The sequence below is a fragment of the Falco naumanni genome, chromosome 1 (genome assembly GCF_017639655.2).
Source record: "Falco naumanni isolate bFalNau1 chromosome 1, bFalNau1.pat, whole genome shotgun sequence".
In the NCBI taxonomy this organism is placed as follows: domain Eukaryota; kingdom Metazoa; phylum Chordata; class Aves; order Falconiformes; family Falconidae; genus Falco; species Falco naumanni.
Window position 1 is genome coordinate 101,924,238 of NC_054054.1, and position 17,783 is coordinate 101,942,020.

The following is a 17,783-nucleotide window of genomic DNA, read 5'->3' on the forward strand; positions in this document are numbered from 1 at the left end:
TCAGCACCTGGGAGGACAAGGATCACAGTCTGTACAATCAGCTTCGCCCTGAAGACACTGACGGAGCTGTTAGGAGTCCTATTACCATGCCCTGAGATGAACATGGAAGATGATGCTCTCATTATTCCCTCTGTCATGGGGCCCCTCACACTGTAGCTGTGCAAGCTTGCTCCAGTAGTTTGCGTCCTTCTGTGGCCATCTATAACTGTTTTCCTTCAGAAAGTTGAAATATTTTTTTTGTTTGTTTTTGCTCTTTTTTATGACATGCATCCAGAAGACCAAGATACAGGTTCCTTGCAGAAAAAAGAGAAAAAAGCTCTTTTCGCACATTATACTACTATTGTACGTTCTGCACAGTTTGCACAAAACTGGATTGAAAAAGACCTATTCTTTTCTCTTAGTAACAGTGTTGAAGTTCAGGGAAATTTCACTTTCATCAGATTTACATGGGAGAAAGAGTAGAATACAGACAGAGGTGCTAGAGGGCTGAAGAGAGAAACAAAACTAAATTTGAATACGTGGCTGCATACATTTAATTGCAGTTATTGAGAAGAAAGATTTCCTAAGTCTTGCTCAAGAAAGCAAATTTCAATGTCACAAGTTACTTCTGTGCAAGTAACTTGGATAAAGGTTTGAAGTGTTTGCAACAAGCTTCTAAACCTCCCACCCCCCAAAAACCCCAGAAAACAAACCCATCAAAAAACCAAAACCAAACCAAACCACAAACCTGCACTAAAAAAGCCCTCCTGGAAATCATGTTATCATGAGGAGCTCATTTTCTTTTTTCCTAAATAAGACAAAGCTGTACTATGGAGTACTACACAATTTGCAAGAAATTCGGCATATTTATGTACAAATTGTTTATAGTAACCAATAGCTGTATCATTAGCTGATGAAAACTGGAAAAATGCCACTGGATTGGGTGGAACTGGATGAATTCACAAAAGGGCTTACATACAGCCACATACTTAAGTATGGAGCTCTCTTGAAAGATGAATTGATCAGTTAAATAAAAGCTAATTAAGTAAGGTGTCACTGTATTTTAAAGAATCTGGACAAGCCAAGTATCTAGTCTCCTTTTGGTTCCTTTTTTCCTGACTACTATAATAATCCTAATAAGATGGCTTATAAAAGCTTGCTATTTTCCTTACATTTTTAATACCTATTTCTTCTGAACAAAAAGCCACTCTGGGGAAAAAGTATTTCTTCCCCATAGCAATGATGGGGTACTCCACACAAAGAAGCACCTAGCAGTTTAGTTCACATTTTTTAATAACATGGCACAATTTACATTACACAAGTCTTCGCTGATGAGGAAACATGCTGAAGATTGAGAGCCGCTTCACTTTTCTTTTCACATAGGATCTAGAAAGGACTTTATTACATACAGGATAAACAGCAAAAAGGTTTGTATATAACAATCTCTTTACAATACTGAAAGCTACCACTACGGTTCCAGTGTACATATTCTTCAGGGTTGGGGTTTTTTTGTATTTTTCCTTTTGTTCTTTAAAAAGAAAAAAAAAACCACTGCACAACATCTGGAGTTCACAAAATCTGAAGCTCACAACTAAACCTTCAGTTGACTACTAAAATAGATCTCTGATCATTAGAAACAACTGTCTGTAGTTAACTTTTTTCTTTTTTTTTTTTTTTTTTTTTTGCCAAAACAGGATAACAACTTCAGATAGCACTTTAATACACTAGAAGACCAATGGAACTAATTTTATTTCATACATATATTTTACAGTCCAGTAGACAAGATATTGAATTCTCTCTGATAAAGTCATATTCTCTCCAAATATTTAGACAAGAAACTTAACGCGTTATAAAAAAGTGTGTTATGAAAAGACATTTCAGAAGATTGATGCATATTTTTAAAAAGGATCTTGTTCTTCACGTTATTTCATGTCTTCTATGATCAGGGAACAACAAGGCTGACCTGTTAACTATTCACAGACTTTATTACCAACCGAAATACAATAAATTGCATTATGAAATCTGCATTGGAGTTCATTAATTAATTAAACTACTGATCCACAGTGAAAACATATCCATCATTTAGAAAAGTATTAGCTTTCTTGTAGGATTTGTTTCAATGTAGCTAAAAATCACTTAACACAAAAAAAAAAAAAAGTGTGTGTACAGATAAAAATGACACACTGGCAATAAAAACAGACATGAATGGCTATAAGCAGATGTTCTTCCAAAAAGAAATTTCACATGTTAAGTGATGAAAATTCTGGAAAATATCCAGCATTTGATTATTACTCTGTTTAACCCAGATTAATGTGACTGAGAACCAATCTGTCATGACTACAGTATCAGTGATTAAGTTCGCTAACCCTGACAGGTTCTAAGGAATACATGAGCTACAGTAACATTGGCATCTTAATGCAGGGGTTCAGACAGAAAACTACGCTTCTAATGGGCTGTTTCTTCATCAAAACAAGCAAGAGAAATAGGTTACTATTATAGATGAGCTTGTTCAGGGAAAATATGACTTTAATTATGTTGTGTGTTGAAAAGGCTCCTTTGAGTTATAAAGGCTTTTGTGAAAAGCCTTAAAATTCATTGCATAGTTGAAGGGGTTTAGCTGTCTATAACAATATATGTAACACAGCATAAGCAGACTGTGTTGATCAATATTAAGTTTGCAAATAGCACAGTTTAAGAAGTATTAATGTATTATGTTACTTAATTTTATCTATTTACATTTGTACAAAGTAAAGCTTTCATCTTACCCTTTTTGCATATATGAACCATTAACCCATGAAGCAATCTTTTTACATAAATATCTACAATTGTCTTCACTTCTAGTGTGAAAGAGCTTTGTATGGTTGACATTGGTGGTGGTTTGTTTCTAGTCAAATCATTCAGATTAACGTCTTGTTCTTCAGTTCAAATTTTGACATTTTTAAACTAGAAATAGAGTAGGAGACACGAGGAACATATGGACTTGGCTAAAAGATCTGGAAAATTTCAACATATAATATACAAAAAAACCATTTCAAAATTTTTGCACTCAGGTCTATACATATTGTACAGTGGGTCACAATCCCAGTCTGTATCAATGACTAGTAAGAAGGTCTTTATATTATGTTCATTTACAATGTTCTGTCCCTCTTTCTCTGGTTTGTATTCAGTCTCACTCCGCTTATCGAGCTTCAATGTCCTTGAGGGTGTGAGAAGGAGGCCTCTCTCTCATCTCTGTCGACAGAGGAGTAGTCCTTCTGGGAGACCCAGGCCGAGGTCCCAGAGTAGAAATAAGAGGTGGAGGGGCACTGAGAGCTGCTGTAGGGGGAGTTTTATTGAGGATGCCATTTTGGTGTCCTGTCGGGGGACTGACTCTGGGGTAGTGCATGCTAGGAAGTCCTGGTGTGATTAGGCTTGGGTGAGGCAGGTGCCCATCCAAGGCGGCAGGGTGAACTGAGTGCAGGCGTGCATGTTCATAGTCCTCTCTGAGCATGTGCAACCGCTCCCTATCATCCAGGTGGTTGCCCCTCTCATGCTCACGTCGAGGGTCAACAGAGAGAGGGTGGTGGTGATGGTGGTGGTGATTGTAGTCGTGAGGTTCCCGATCCCTGAATGACCTGTCTGCTTCATATAATCTTGGCGTAGAAAGACGATGAAGGGGGTCATTTCTTAGCAGAAAGTCTCTGCCCAGGGGGTCTCTCCGGTGAATGTCTAGCTCTCTGTATGGATCTCGTAAGGGATCTCTCATTGGATCCCAGTGGAAAGAAGGATAGGGGAAACGTTCTCCACCAGGAATTGGGCTAATTCCCATAAAAGGGGTCATCATGCGAGTCCTATCCAGGCCACTGATGCTGTTCATGTGATGTATACCAGTTACACCTACAGTCATGGGCATAGACACTAAAGGACTTGGATGGACATTAGATGTAGATATAGGTGGTGGCTGATCAGATGACCTATGAGTCTGAGGTCCCTCAGGTTGAACATCATGGTCTTCCTTTCGCTCCTCCTTCACTTTGACTTCGTTGCTTTTCTTCGGGTTATCGTACGCCGGTTCATTCTTCCTCTCGGCCTCACGGTTTGAAGTACTATTAGGCCTGGTACTCTCCACAACAGGGGGCCTAGCATAGGGCGAAGGAACCCTGGGCATTTGCTTTGACTCTTCCACCACTCGGCTTTCATGGCTTAGGCCTTCTTTCTCCGAAATATAGTTGTCCTTCACCTTGTGCTCTTCAACATTAATTTCCTTCCGAGATTCGGAGTGATCCCTCTCTCTTTCTTTGGGTTTCTCTTTTTCTCGAACCTCGGGATTCAGATGGCTCCTGATCTGCTCATTTGAGCTGCGATTATGTCCGAGGGAGTTTACTGGATGGATAGGTGCTGGCGAAGGATGGCTGGAGTGTCTTTTCTCAATGCTCTCCCTAGAAGAAATTGTAAAAATGAAGGCATGAGAAACTCTGCAAATAAAGCATCTAGGGTGTCTGACTTTATACTCATTGCTTTGCAGAAAGCTAGTAACACGCGCCATTAAATGCACAGATCCTTTTGCACACCCAAAACGCCGGAAGATCCCATCTCTAAACTAGGCCTATTCTATTATCTCAAACCAGAAGAAGATCCCTAAAAGCTGCTTTGTGAATGATCTGATTGAGATTTCAAACACTGAAGTCCATAGAAGGCTCCCAAGGGAATCTAGCTCTAGTCACATATTTCTAAGACAATGGCCTTAATTGTTTGTAAAGAAGACAGAGAAAAATAAAACTATACTAATTTCATTAAAAAAAAAAAAAAAAGGCAAAAAACTTCACGGTTAATAGTATTTTACCTGATGCTTCTATTAAGAATACATTTGGGAAAATAGATAACATTTTGTTTGACTTTTTAGAACATTTCTAGACCTATGTACGTTACTAATTTCTTATCTCTATTCTCTTCAGTCTTCTAGCTTTTCAATTTACTTCTTAACTCAATTTACTTCTTAAAACTAAAACCTCTCAAGACACCAGTCCTGATGGTGACAATCCATCCCTCTGACCAGGTAGGCACTTCTCTAAGTGTGCAATGACCCTCTGTGTAAGTGTTTTAGTAGAGGTGGCCACCATGCATAGATTATGTGTTGACTTCCTCAGGAGAGATCTACCCCATGTGCACTCAGGCTAGCTCTGAAAACGGCATCTCTTTAGAGTCAGTTGCTCTTCAGAATGCCACCATTTCCCATTTCTAGGGTAGAATAACCAGAGCAGGGGGACAGGGCCAATGCATCTCCTTGCCAATGCTACGAAGTCTCAAAATACTGTTAATTCATTCTATGTTTCAAACCTATTTATGTTGCACAAAAGATTAGAGAATTATTGTCTGGCAGTGGACAAGAACCTAAGAATGTGAATGGATTCAGAATCCATTCACAACACCAGTTATTTTCTGGAAGCAGTGTCAACCAGGAGTTGTTATGGGCCACACTACGTTGAAAAGCTTTCGTATTTAAAATGAACCAAGTTTTTAAGGTAAGTCTAATTCCTCAGTTCCAATGATTTTAACCTCTCACTGATTTCAATTGACGTCTAAGTTGGAGCTTCTCCACAACGACAGCTCCAGCTATTCAGTGTTCGACACATGCTGTTTGTTGAGCATGGAAATTCTGTTCCATGTGGGGAGATGGATAATGTACTGTTAAAGGCGTAAGTGAGGGATAAGCAGGGAGGTCTTCTGAAGTCCCACCCAATTTACACAGTTTCTCTTCGGGTGTGGCAGTCCCTGATTAGAAATGTGGAACCTGAACACACTCGGATGAGGACACCAGGTTGAAACTCACTCTGGACAAGATAAGCAGTACTAGCTGGCTGAAGGGCAACCTGCAGAGTGACTCTGCTGTGGACACTTGCTCCTTCACCCATACAATTAATGCTATCTACTTTTGGATGGTGAAACTACAACTGCAGAAAAAATACCTTTGAAAAGGAAAATCTCATTATTATAATCTCACCAGATGCATCTTTTGCTGTGTTTAGATGCAATTGTTGAAACTGCCATTTTATGGGCCATGTCTGAAAGACCTCCCAGAGCCCAGAATGTGAGCGTTAGCAAACATCTGTAAGATGGAACATTTGATACCAGAAGTGCCTGGTCTGCACTGACTACCAATTAACCACTTGGTATCAGGTTTTGCTTTGATTGACTGTGCCCTGCACAGTCTGGAAATTGTGTCCTGATGCTAATTTCCCTCTTCTTGCTTTCCACCAGAAGTTGAGGGATTTGCTTTAACAGTTTCCAGATTTGGACACAGTGAGATAAAGTCAAGGCACTCCAGTGAAGGCTTCTCAACATGAAGACTCAATTATTTTACTTTGCTAGGAAAGCACTGGCTTGTGCACTCTGCAATATGTAGTCTTTTAATTATTTTGCTCATGGGACTAGTCAGAGGGCACCCTTAATTGTTTTATTTCACTAGCAGAGGTCATTGAGTCCTTTTGCTGATATTTAATCAATTTTCTATGCAATTGATAATTTTTAAATTATGCATAAAATTCAGAGAATATAACACACATTTTCTGTAACTGAAGAAAAATATGTGTGCAACCAAAATAACATACTCCTTTGCCAATTTTATCCCATTCAATTTCAGTGATGGTAATATCTCAAGAGGCTACTGATTATATAGCTCACTTAAGTGAACTACATGTAGTTCAGTGGTCAGAGAGGGAATAATTTTTTATCCTCAGATTTGCCAAGGGCTCCATAGGTTAATAATAGGGGAACAGCTCTAAGCCTCTGTCTCCATGAAGAAGAAACTTCGGATCATGTTCTCAAATTAACTTATTACCAAGTAAGGTATGTTTTGAGGCCGTACGCTACACTGAAATATACTGAGTATCTGATGCCAAGTACTTTGCCTCATTTATGTTAATAGAAAGATGGATAGATTCTTGGGTGGTTTTTTTTTAATGCTCTAGGACTACATATACTTAAATGTCATTATTAGAATGGAATTGCTCACTGACATCTTTTAAACAACATACCACTGAGAAGGAACAAACCCTGTTTTTCACAGTAGCTATTTTTACTGATTTTTTCCTAATGCTGGGCTGGAATACGGGAGTCCTTAAAGGAAACACCTCCACAACTGCAAACAATGTTCCAGGAGAAAGTGGAGACTGTACCAGGCCATTGCAGTCTAACTCCCCAGCCAGCTCTGCACCCAGGAAAGATTCACAGACTGCAGTTTCATATTACCTAAGCTATCTTGAGGGATTTACCTTACGTCTGTCTAGCTGGGAGAGGGGGCTGCAGCACACTGGTCATACAGCTTATCCACGAGCAACCAGCGATTCGTTGCACCCCCACTCTAACACTGATCTTAGACGAGGAACAGTCAAGCTAAGAGGTACCTCTGAGGTAGCTTTCTGCTGGTAACAGAGGAAATCCAGATGAATGCTTTTCACTAGACAGCCCATTTGGAGGCTGATAAAGTTAGACCCTTGCTGACAGGATGATTTTGAAATGAAATCAGACCTCCAGGTGTGATGCCCAGATCCTCCTGTTTGGGCAAATTAACTTAAAATACATAACAAAGACTGGGACCTCAACTAGGAACCAGGGCTACATCCTCACCCTGCTGGGTGCCACTGAAGATAAAAGAATGTGTATTGGAGGCTCAGAAACTACCCCAGACATTATCTACATAGGGAGCATGTTTCCAGGAAGGGATTCTCAGCATCTTCTCATACAGGTAACAGTGTGAGCACGCTGCAAAGGAGAACTCTTCAAAACCACACAGATGGGTGCACAGCAACACTAGATCAGCAAAAACATTATTGTACTAAACTGGTAGCCATAATTGTGCAGAAGTATGAAGTATGAATGATGCTTACTTTTAAGCTCTCAAATTATTGAAAAGAAATATGTTTTGAGCTATGATATGGAGTTCAGGCAATGCCAAAGCAGCTTGCAAGGAATGTATTTCAGAAAGGGATTTTCTTCAGCAGGAACACTTCGTAAGAAAAATACAAAACAGCAACTGAAATAATCACATAATTCTAAAGACTACCCATATCATTAGGAACTAAAATGCTTTGCCATTCAAGCCAGTAAAGCTACTCACATGCTTAAGCATTTTGCAGGACAGAATCCCCAATTTGTAACAGCAATTTATTTTGAAGCATTAACACCAGACATGAAAATAATGAAGCTATGCTACCAAACAGAAAATATTCCAAATGGAAAATGTAGGTGAAAAGATCTGTAGTTTGACTTGCTCTTCACATTTTACAATAACATAGAAAAGCTCTTAAATGTATTTTTAGAATATCTAATGTGTTAGCATAACTTCTTTTAGAAAAGGCTACTAATGCGTATATTTGGGTTAGTGACAGAGAAGTCAGAAAAGCACATCTCCTAAATAATCTTTTATGTTAAAAAATTAGAAACAAATAGCCATTATGTAGTAAAGTAATGTGCAAACTCAACAGGAAAGCCATTAAGCCACAACTGAAAAAGCTGAAATCAGCCTCTCCACATTTTTCAAGGAAGGCATGACACTTGCTGAATGGCAAATTCTTATAATTTGGTACTTAAATGTTAAGAGGAATTGTTACTGAGTTAACTGTATAATGGGAACAGTCCTGACAAAAAAAATATGACCAGGTTTTACTTTCCATTAACCCTTCCCAGCCTGGACATGTTAGAGTGCAAGTCCATGTAAAACACTGAATAAAAAATGTGCCTGAAGGTGTGGAACAGCAGTGCATGTGTGTGTGGCATTTTTGAGGGGAATTAATGTTCATTTAATGAACTGCATGCACTGACACTTACTGTGGTACTGGAACATGACATACCCGCTGCAATTTACAATGTTATAATCTTACAACTTTATCAGTGGTCCCTCTGGTCAGTCCATTTTTGAAGAGGGAGGTAGTGTTATTTGTTTTGCAGACAAGGTCCAATTTACAAAGTTATTTAAGTATTTGAAGGTGCAGATACGCATCTGATGGACTTTATAATGGTTTTTTGCATCCTGTCAGGCACCTATCTACACGTTAAGTCTTCAAAAGACCTATGACAATGTGACCCACAAGATAACAGAGTATGTGGGTCTGATTCCATTCTCAGTTGACACTGCCTGAAGTCTGCTTCAGCAAAGCTCCTTCTGATAAAGTGCAGTGCAAGTGAGAAGAGAAACAGATGCGGTAGGGAACACCTGAGTTAGAAACCGGCGCCTTCCGTAGTGCGTCACGCCGTAGGCAGCAGTGGTGTCGGCTCTCCAGGTGTCCCTCTACTGAAGCTCTGGTTTAACAATGTGCCAGGCTGGGAAGGGTTAAAAGTGGAACAGAGCCCCAAGCTTTGAACTAGACAATTCTTGGAAGTGTTCTTTCGTACCTTTCTTTGTCATCTTTACTAACAGATGAGTCTCGTTTATCTACATCTCTATCTCTGTCATGAGCTGCAGCAGATGAACTGCGCTCCAGCTCTCCTGGCTTCAGCCAGGGCGGAGGGGTCGGGAACGAAGGAGGAGTTCGGTGCAGTCGGTTCCAGGGCTCGTGAGGGTTGCTAAAGCTCTGCATACTGGGGCCATCCTTGTGGCCGAACATTGAGTTGGGTGCTGAAATGGTGAAGTGGAAAACAAAAAGGTTTAAGAAAAAGGTATGCTCTAGTGAAGGTACTTACCAAAAAAACTTTTACAGCACTCAGAGTTAAAATGAATACATATTATTGGGAGCTGGAAAAGGAAAGGAAATTAACAGAGATTCATTAGAGGGTCTCATTCCTAAAAATGGGCAGGCATCTGACAGCTGCTTTAATTGGAAAGGGAAATGCTGTGGATAAAATTGACTAGGGATGAAGTAGTAAGATAAAAGTGACAATGATCCTTATTCCAAATATTTTGGAGACATCAGGAAATGACTGTTACATAGACTGTAAGTAATGGAATTTGTTGTATTTGATCCTGAACCAAAACAAAATACTAAAGTGACGAAAATCATGTCAGATTTGGAAGTATGGAGAAAGAGAGTGATTATTAAAAGGATGAACTTTTGTGAGTGGCCAAATCTAAAGAAATGTGTATGATCCTGGACAAATAAATGCAGGTTAGTGATCTTTTCCAGGCATATGTCCTGGATAATCGGTGAGAAAGGTTAAAAAAAAAATAAAAAAAAAATGTTCCTATCCACAGCTAGGGATGCTGCACACAACTATTTCTGAACATGCAAAAAAACATGAGAAATTTCTCAAACTCCTTAGACTCACAGGTTCTGTATTCTTTTTTTTTTTAATATTTTTTAACTGAATGATGTAATGGTGACATTTAGCACTGTGTTGAACCCAAACTATTGAGTAACTAACAGAAAATAATCTACTGATGATTAAGAAATGCTGTTATTTAGAAGAAAAAGGTTGCTTTTCAAATTCCCATCTTTTAGTAGTATGTGGTCTAAGCAACTGGTAAAAAGGACAGCAAATAGTCACCATCACTCAATATCCTGAATTACACAGCAAACAAGAATTCATAAACAAAGAGGTTACTCACTAACTGTCGGGTTCCCAAGTCCCCCGAAGGCATTACTGCCCACTGCAGTGAGACCACTGAAGGAAGCCGGTCGATTGAAAGGCTCTGCAAACCAACAGAAACAGCTGAAGCTCACTGGCATGTTGGTAATGACGATAAAGCATTAGCATATTATCCAACTGCATTCCGTCTGCATGAAAGCTCAGTCTGTGCCCATCAGTAGTTGAACATCATCATCCCAGAACACAGCAGTGATTGTGAGGGGGTGGAACATAAAAAAATAAACTTTATTTCAATCACAGTATGCATGAGATAGTCTTACTAGAAGAACTTCCTCTTCAGAGAAAAGCAAGATGTTAAAATATACATGGTATTGAGGGCTGCACTTCAGCATAAGTAGCTACTTCATTTAAAACCTGCAAACATCTCCACTTTGATTTTCTTTTATTCCCTTCCAATTCAATTCCATGGTCTTTCTCAGAAAATGTCCCTGGCTAGCAAGACTATTATTAACTTTGGCAACTGTGCTCCAAACACCTTCAGGCCATGTCTCCTAAACCATAGCCAGGATATAAATAAAATATCCTATTACACTGATATGTCATGCTGACTTGAACATTTTGTAATTCACTTGATATTTACTGCCAATTCTATATGAAAAACCAGAATGGACTAAAAGTATTGGACTACTTTTTTTTAGTAGCTAATGCATACAGGGTATAGGTAAGTCCTACGAAGCAAATTCTCTTCTCACTTTATTTTGGAGAAGTCTAACAATTTTTGGTAAAACTACTGATAAATGCCAGTACAGAGAGAAGGAAAACCAAATCTAGCACTTTCTATAGGCAGATAAGTATAGAATGAAAAATCTACACTGTGAGTCTGCTGTATCAATCTGGTGACCCTCCCAAATCCTTCCCTATGCAAAATAAAATGCCAATTTAGAGTCTTGATCTCTGATGTTCCTGTAGAGGAAGCAGACCACTTTATTACAACATGAGTAAACTCAGAAGCGAAGTAACATCTGATTAACTTGGGTGGTTCTGGTTTTGAATGTGTATTCATTGATTTTCACTAACAGACATACCTGAGCCCAGATCACAAGATTTTAAAGACATATTTCCCACTCACTTAAATGGAAAAGCAGACATCTAAATAGTTGTTAGGAAAAGAAACACCTCTGATGAACCAAAGCCTTAACCTTAAGGCATTCTTTTTGACTGGCCATAAACAAGAGTACAGTGAAACCTAACCAGCCCTGCCACTCCACTCCTCTAATGTCCAGAGTGTTTTCAGAAGTATTTTAAAACCTTGCTGTCAATGATACTATTAAGTGTATGCAGAACTGCTACTTGGGTAATGGCTAAAATGTGCAATTTGTAAAGGTTTAAGTGGGCAGGATACTAAAACAGTCTTCACGTGGGAAACCTTTAATAGTCTCAGTGGTCGATGTGAGTTTCTTCTGAGTTGTATTTACATCTAGTTGCACAGAGAACGTACCTAAGTGAGCAGCTGGGTTGAGAAAGTTGCTGTGGTGAGGTGGTGGGCCGAAAGGCGTGCCGGCTGGATGACCCCCACCTGCCAAGACAAAACAAAAGGGGTGATTTCCTAGCAAAAACTCAGAAAGGGATTCACTGGGCTCTGGGCTTGACTATCATCTCTTAAATGGCAGCTCACATGAGTGAGCGGGGGCTCTCAGGTCAGGATCCTATGCAAATAGCAGTGCTTTTCTAAACATAAATTCTCAGTTACAGTGTAAGTGCTGGGGAGTGGGGGAATGTTTCAGTAAGGAAAAAAAATGGACATGTGAAATACAGCCTATTTCCAACCTGCCATCTCTGTGATGCATCAGACATCGCTGTGTGAAGAGATGCTCCTCCATTTACTACCTGTACGGCATTTCAGCGGGTTGGGCTTTTTCAAAAGCATACGGAATAATTTTAAAATATTTAATAGCAACTGGCACATCTTGCAGAGAGTTCATAACCCAAAGCATATGGGAAATTTCCTTTTAACATGGCAAGAATTAGCATTTTGATGAGTGTGCCATAATAGGGAGATTTCATTTCTCAGTACTCACTGGCTGTGGAGAAGAGAGTCGAGGGCCGGGCCAGGTCATGGGGGTGGTGGATGGCTCCAAAAAGGCTGGGGCCTGGTGGCCTGCTCAGAAATTCAGGTTTCAGGCCAAAGTCCAGCTTGTGCGGATCAGACTGCATCTGTTTCTGAAATGTAAAAACAGGATGTGGAAGAGACTGTCCTAAAAGATAGCAGTAAAAGACACTTGCAGAATGCTGGGGGTATAGCAATTTATTCATAGTAACTGACGTTTTAGCAAGAATATTCGTTTTTGGGACCCTGACTGTAGGTACACAGCTGCTTTCCTTGGAAGGAGGATCTGAGGCAGAGAGAGAAAATCTGAGGCTCCCAATGCACATTTCCTGCAGATTTCAACAGTGTGTTCACATACGCTCACATCCATCCCTCTGGAGCAAAGCATTTCAGCACAGACCTGACATAAAGAACAAACATAAAAACCTTTGAAGAGGCCTCAGACCCTTCCTCAGCTGTGAGAATAGGTCTGTCTTAAAATAATAAAAATAGAGCAGAAGAGAAGTCTTACTTTGGACCTGATCTCAGGTGGGCAAGCATGTTAAAAGCTGGGTGAAAGCATCAACTGTAGCAGGCACAGCTGCCAGCTGACCCTCTTCCCGTTGCAGGAATCCCTTGCCAAAGTTACAGCAAAGACAAGTCAATGGACACCAGAACCATTAATCTTAAATGTGAAGCTCCAGTCAAGAAACACTTGATGCAGTATATCTTTCAGTCTCTCTCAGACTGCAACTGAGCAAGCTAGGGGCTAAAATGAATCAAATTACAGATGAAGTGTATTTGAGTCTAAAGATCTGAAGTCTCATTTTGACTGCTTGCACTCCAAATTCAAAGCACAGTATGTTGCTGGGTTTATATAGATGGTATTAGAATCAGCAGGCTTTCTTTTTTAAGGTGAATTTGCTGGGGTTGCTGTACTGTAAATGGTAAGTGGATGAAGGATGGACTCTTCTTTGTGCCATGTACCCATTTTAGTGGTCCCTATTTCAATAGTTTTATTGAATGAGAGGAAAACCAAATTCCCAATTACCTGTGCTGCCAGAACTCCCTAAACACAGATTGCTGATTAATTGTACAGGTCAGCTGAAAGGATTTACAAATGTATAACACTGAACCAGTAGATCTTGACAGTAATTCTGGAGCATGTCACACTTTATAAATCAGTATTTAATGCTGTGCCAGCTCAGAGTACAGGCTATTACAGTGATATAAATATGCATATTAAAAAGTTATGAGCAAGTTACTGTGCATGCCTAGTAGCTGTTTTTCAAGTGCTAGTAACATATCTACATAGCTATGAGAATAACAAAAAAACCCCACCCAACCCCACTACAAAAAAGGCCAAAAAAAAGGCTTTATCAATGTTTTGTGACAGTGGGCTGCAAGAATCTTGAAATGGAAAAGATGGTAAAGTTAAGGTCATGTCTTTTAAGGAAGTAATACTGTAGTGCTTTAATGGTTAAAAAAAGTTCAGAAAATAGAAATGCCTCAGCCGAAGCCTGTGTACCAGATTTTTATGCTGTGAACTCTTTTTTATTTTTCTTTTAAACAACCAAGTTATAAACCTCTGACAGGCATTACTCAGAATAGCAAAAGCTGGCTGAAACTTTAACTGCAGCCATATGAACTGCGCTGTTCTAAATAATGAAAAAATCCTCTGTCTGAAGAGGAACAGGAGTATCAGAGATGTGTTAAAAGATTTTTGAATGTGTTGGTTTACCTTAAAATAGTACCAAAGAAAATTGATCAGATTTATTTTATCCCCAGTTCATGTTCAGGAGAGCACCCCTCATGATGGTGATCCTTACAAATATATTTGAAGTCCAGCAGATCTGTAACACCTTAACTCAGGACCCACTAAAATCAATGTAAATGTCTGCACTAATTTCATGGTATGTTAGTTTGGGCCATAGGGACCTTTTTCAAAGAGAGAGGGCCAATTACAGAGCATAAATTCTCTCTTGAATCCACGCCGGTAACACGCTGGTCAGTCTAGGAGTGAACATAAAATTGCTTTGTGCCCAGAGCTGGGACACAACCCGAGCTTTGTCTAAGGAATTCCCTGCGTGTGCAGACAGCTTACACAGATATGAACTGCGTCTTGGTGCAGAGGTATAGGCAGGCAAACAGCAGCCACAGCTGCATGCAATTTTTCCTGGGGTCAGGAAGGTTGTGTTTTAAAGTTTCCCATCTTGCCTGCTTCTTCAGTGTCTGCTGTTGCCCTCTGCAAGCAATTACTAGTGGGCCAGATAGTTAGCAATTCTTCCATACTTTGCAAGCAGTCTAGTAGCACTACATGCAAACTTGAAATCTCTGAGCAAATGTATTTTAGTCCCTCCTCTACAGTGAGGCAGTGTCTTCAGCTTGTGCAGAAGAAAAGGCACCTTTCACAGCCTTGGGCTAGAAGGAGAAATCATTCTGTATGAGCCTTCAGCCAGAGATTTCACACTTTGTGGTCACATGCAGCCAGGAGGACTTCATTCCCAGGTGGGGGTCTGACAGCCCATGGGGACATGAACCACTTTGCTTTACTGACTGTGGACTACACCTAATTTTTTGACTGAAGTGAGACAGTGAAATACATTTCTGAATTATCCTTGAAATTATCATCATGCACAACCTCAAAAAGTCAAGTAACATCCTTTCCTGTACTCCTGGGCTTTATTCCTGTTTTTTAACATGCAAGATAGAAAAGTGTTAGGTAAAAGAAATGGCTGCATGAAAATGGCATTTACTCTGAGTTATAAATACACCAGTATGACCTCTCTCTGAATATCAAATCAAGGAAGATTCAAAGGACATAAATAGCATGGGAATAATAATTTCACTTCAAGAAAATACCTTTTCAATAAAATAAAAAAAAGGAGATATAACTCTCTAGGTCTATAATCTTGTCTTTTTTGATAATGGGAAGATGAATGAAGATCACTAGCAGGGGAAACATAAGGAAGCAGAGAAGAGAGATATGTCTACTGCAGCAAATTAACCTGTCAACCTTGTTTAAAAGGGTTATTTTTAAACTCTATTAGCTGCAGGTTTTAGTAGCTGTTCAACATCTTCATATTCTTATAGCACTGCCTGATACAATTCAATTGCATACATACACTGCAAAGTGCTATGGACTTCTGTTAATTTTACTTTCTAACACGATCTATTGGCTCCTGAAGTACAACTATGAACAGTAAAGAACACCAACCTTTCCTGACTTACTGAAAAACTTCAGGAGCAACACAGAATTTTTCAGTGACTAGTACAGTGAAAATCTTATAAAGGGAAAGAAACCATCTTCACAGAGTCCAAGCACAATCAAAATACATGCAAAAAGTGAGACTGGAAATACACTATTAAATGAATAATTATTGCTTTTTCTTTGACATCTGTTTCAGGAGAGCCTAAACTGGCCATGGCCCTACCCCTGAAGTCTCAAAGCATATACAAAAAGAAAAGATTTCCACCCCTCTACCTTTGGTGCAATGAGACAGGGTCTGGATAACATTACTTTGTCTGGGAGGCTGTGTCTGCCTTACCAACCCAGACACGTACAGGTGCCAACCTCCAGCTATGAGATGGGTTGTGAAAAAAGAATGATGGGAGCCTGGACAGCCATATGGGATAAAGCATCTTAGACAGAGGAAATCTTCCTGTGCTCTCTTCTGTCCGTGAATATTGATAAGAGGAATGGGATACATGTGCCTAGCTTCTCCAGACTTAAAAAAAATTAATCTTGATATGTTTGTTACCTCTTCCATAAAAAAGTGCAATGTTGTAGCTCACAGGCACGCCCATTTAGGTCTTCCTAGCTACAAAGTAGTTGTTGCTGCAGAAGATCTTGTGTCCTTGCTCCAAGGCAGCACAGGCATTGCTTTGAGACTCTACCTTTAGGTTAATTCCAACAGGCTATGAAACTATGAAATGGAAGGTTATGCTATACTGCTACGTATGGTTACTTTAACAACCCAGTAGCCATGGCACCGAACTGCTAACGGAGAGGCAAACTCTTCCTCTCCCAAGTTCGCACTGTGCAATTCATCTGAAATTTAGGTGTGCCCAGAAGACTGACCTTGACTTTCTGTTGGTGATGGTATATCTGCCAGGCGATATGAACATGCATAGCGCACCACTTTCCAGGTTTCTGGAAAAAAACCAAAGGGATACAACATGAATCAGTAACTTTCAAAAACCTGTGACGCTTTGTTCTAGTTATAGCAACTTTTGCCAACTCCTAGCTCAGTCTGCTTTGGTCTGGGGGATCCCCCACGTCAAGAAAATTGAAAGCAAAAGGTCTCCTCCCTTCAATGTCTTCCCTCTCTGTCCTCCTGGGAAATCAGAAATGCAAAGAATTTGTCCCTTGCTATGAAGTTTACCTGGATATCCAGGCTCCTGGTCACTCTCCTCTCCAAATAAACTCATACTCAGGTTTTATGCACTCTTGTAATCTTTTGATGCCACTGGCTAAGAACACAGCTTGTGTTGCTGAAATCAATGAAACAGTCTCTGAGTCAGCAGCTGCCCTGCACACCTGGATTGATTCACAACTGTACTGTGAGTTCATTTCAGAAAATACAGCTATTCTAAGCCTTTCCACCAAAAGAGAAAAATGTACACACTTTAAAAGATCACTCTGTTTTTCAAAATTAATCTGACTGCCTCACATGATTGCTGGTCTGTACCCCCAAACTGGAGGTCAGTGATTTCACCCTGTTTGGGAAGACTTTTCACATCCTTCCTGTCACCATGCTTTTAAGCCATGGGGAAGAGAGAGGAGAAAAGAACCAGAGTGCCATCTGGGTTTTCTTGATTTTGTACTCCATTTCCAGGACATCTGGAAATCTTGTCTGAAAAACATTCATTCAGGATATACTTTCTCCAGTTTTGTTATTTAGGGGTCTGTAGTTTTGTTATTTAGGGGTCTGTAGTTAACTACACAACTAATTCCTGCAGATTTAAAAATAATCACAGAAATTCAAGAAGCTCCTCAAGCTACTGGTAACTTAAATGTTTCATAAACTATGGCATATGGTCCCCCTTCTACTTCTAAGTGTATATTAACTACCAAGTAAAACCACAAAAAATAAAACCCATCTTACACACATACTTGCCTAAACTCAAGCCTTTTGCTTATTCACAGCAACCGGCCGTGCTAGTGATTTTAAAAGTTCACTTGGTTGGTTTGATCAAGATCTAGACCTTCTTGAAC

The 17,783-nt window shown here is 39.7% G+C and overlaps 1 protein-coding gene across 6 annotated transcripts in view; it reads right to left on the reverse strand.

Moving 5' to 3' along the window:
- Positions 1–1,254: 1,254 nt before the first annotated feature.
- The window catches only part of AUTS2 (activator of transcription and developmental regulator AUTS2), a 791,335-nt gene continuing 774,806 nt past the window's right edge, over positions 1,255–17,783 (reverse strand). For all 6 annotated transcript variants that reach the window (XM_040613308.1, XM_040613316.1, XM_040613325.1 and 3 more), the window contains 6 exons: positions 16,647–16,718; positions 12,558–12,699; positions 11,978–12,055; positions 10,499–10,582; positions 9,349–9,571; positions 1,255–4,397 (listed from right to left, as the gene is read on the reverse strand). In XM_040613308.1, coding sequence (XP_040469242.1) covers positions 3,158–4,397; positions 9,349–9,571; positions 10,499–10,582; positions 11,978–12,055; positions 12,558–12,699; positions 16,647–16,718 — 1,839 coding nt within the window. In that variant the 3' untranslated portion in view covers positions 1,255–3,157. The remainder of the gene's footprint in view (positions 4,398–9,348; positions 9,572–10,498; positions 10,583–11,977; positions 12,056–12,557; positions 12,700–16,646; positions 16,719–17,783) is intronic.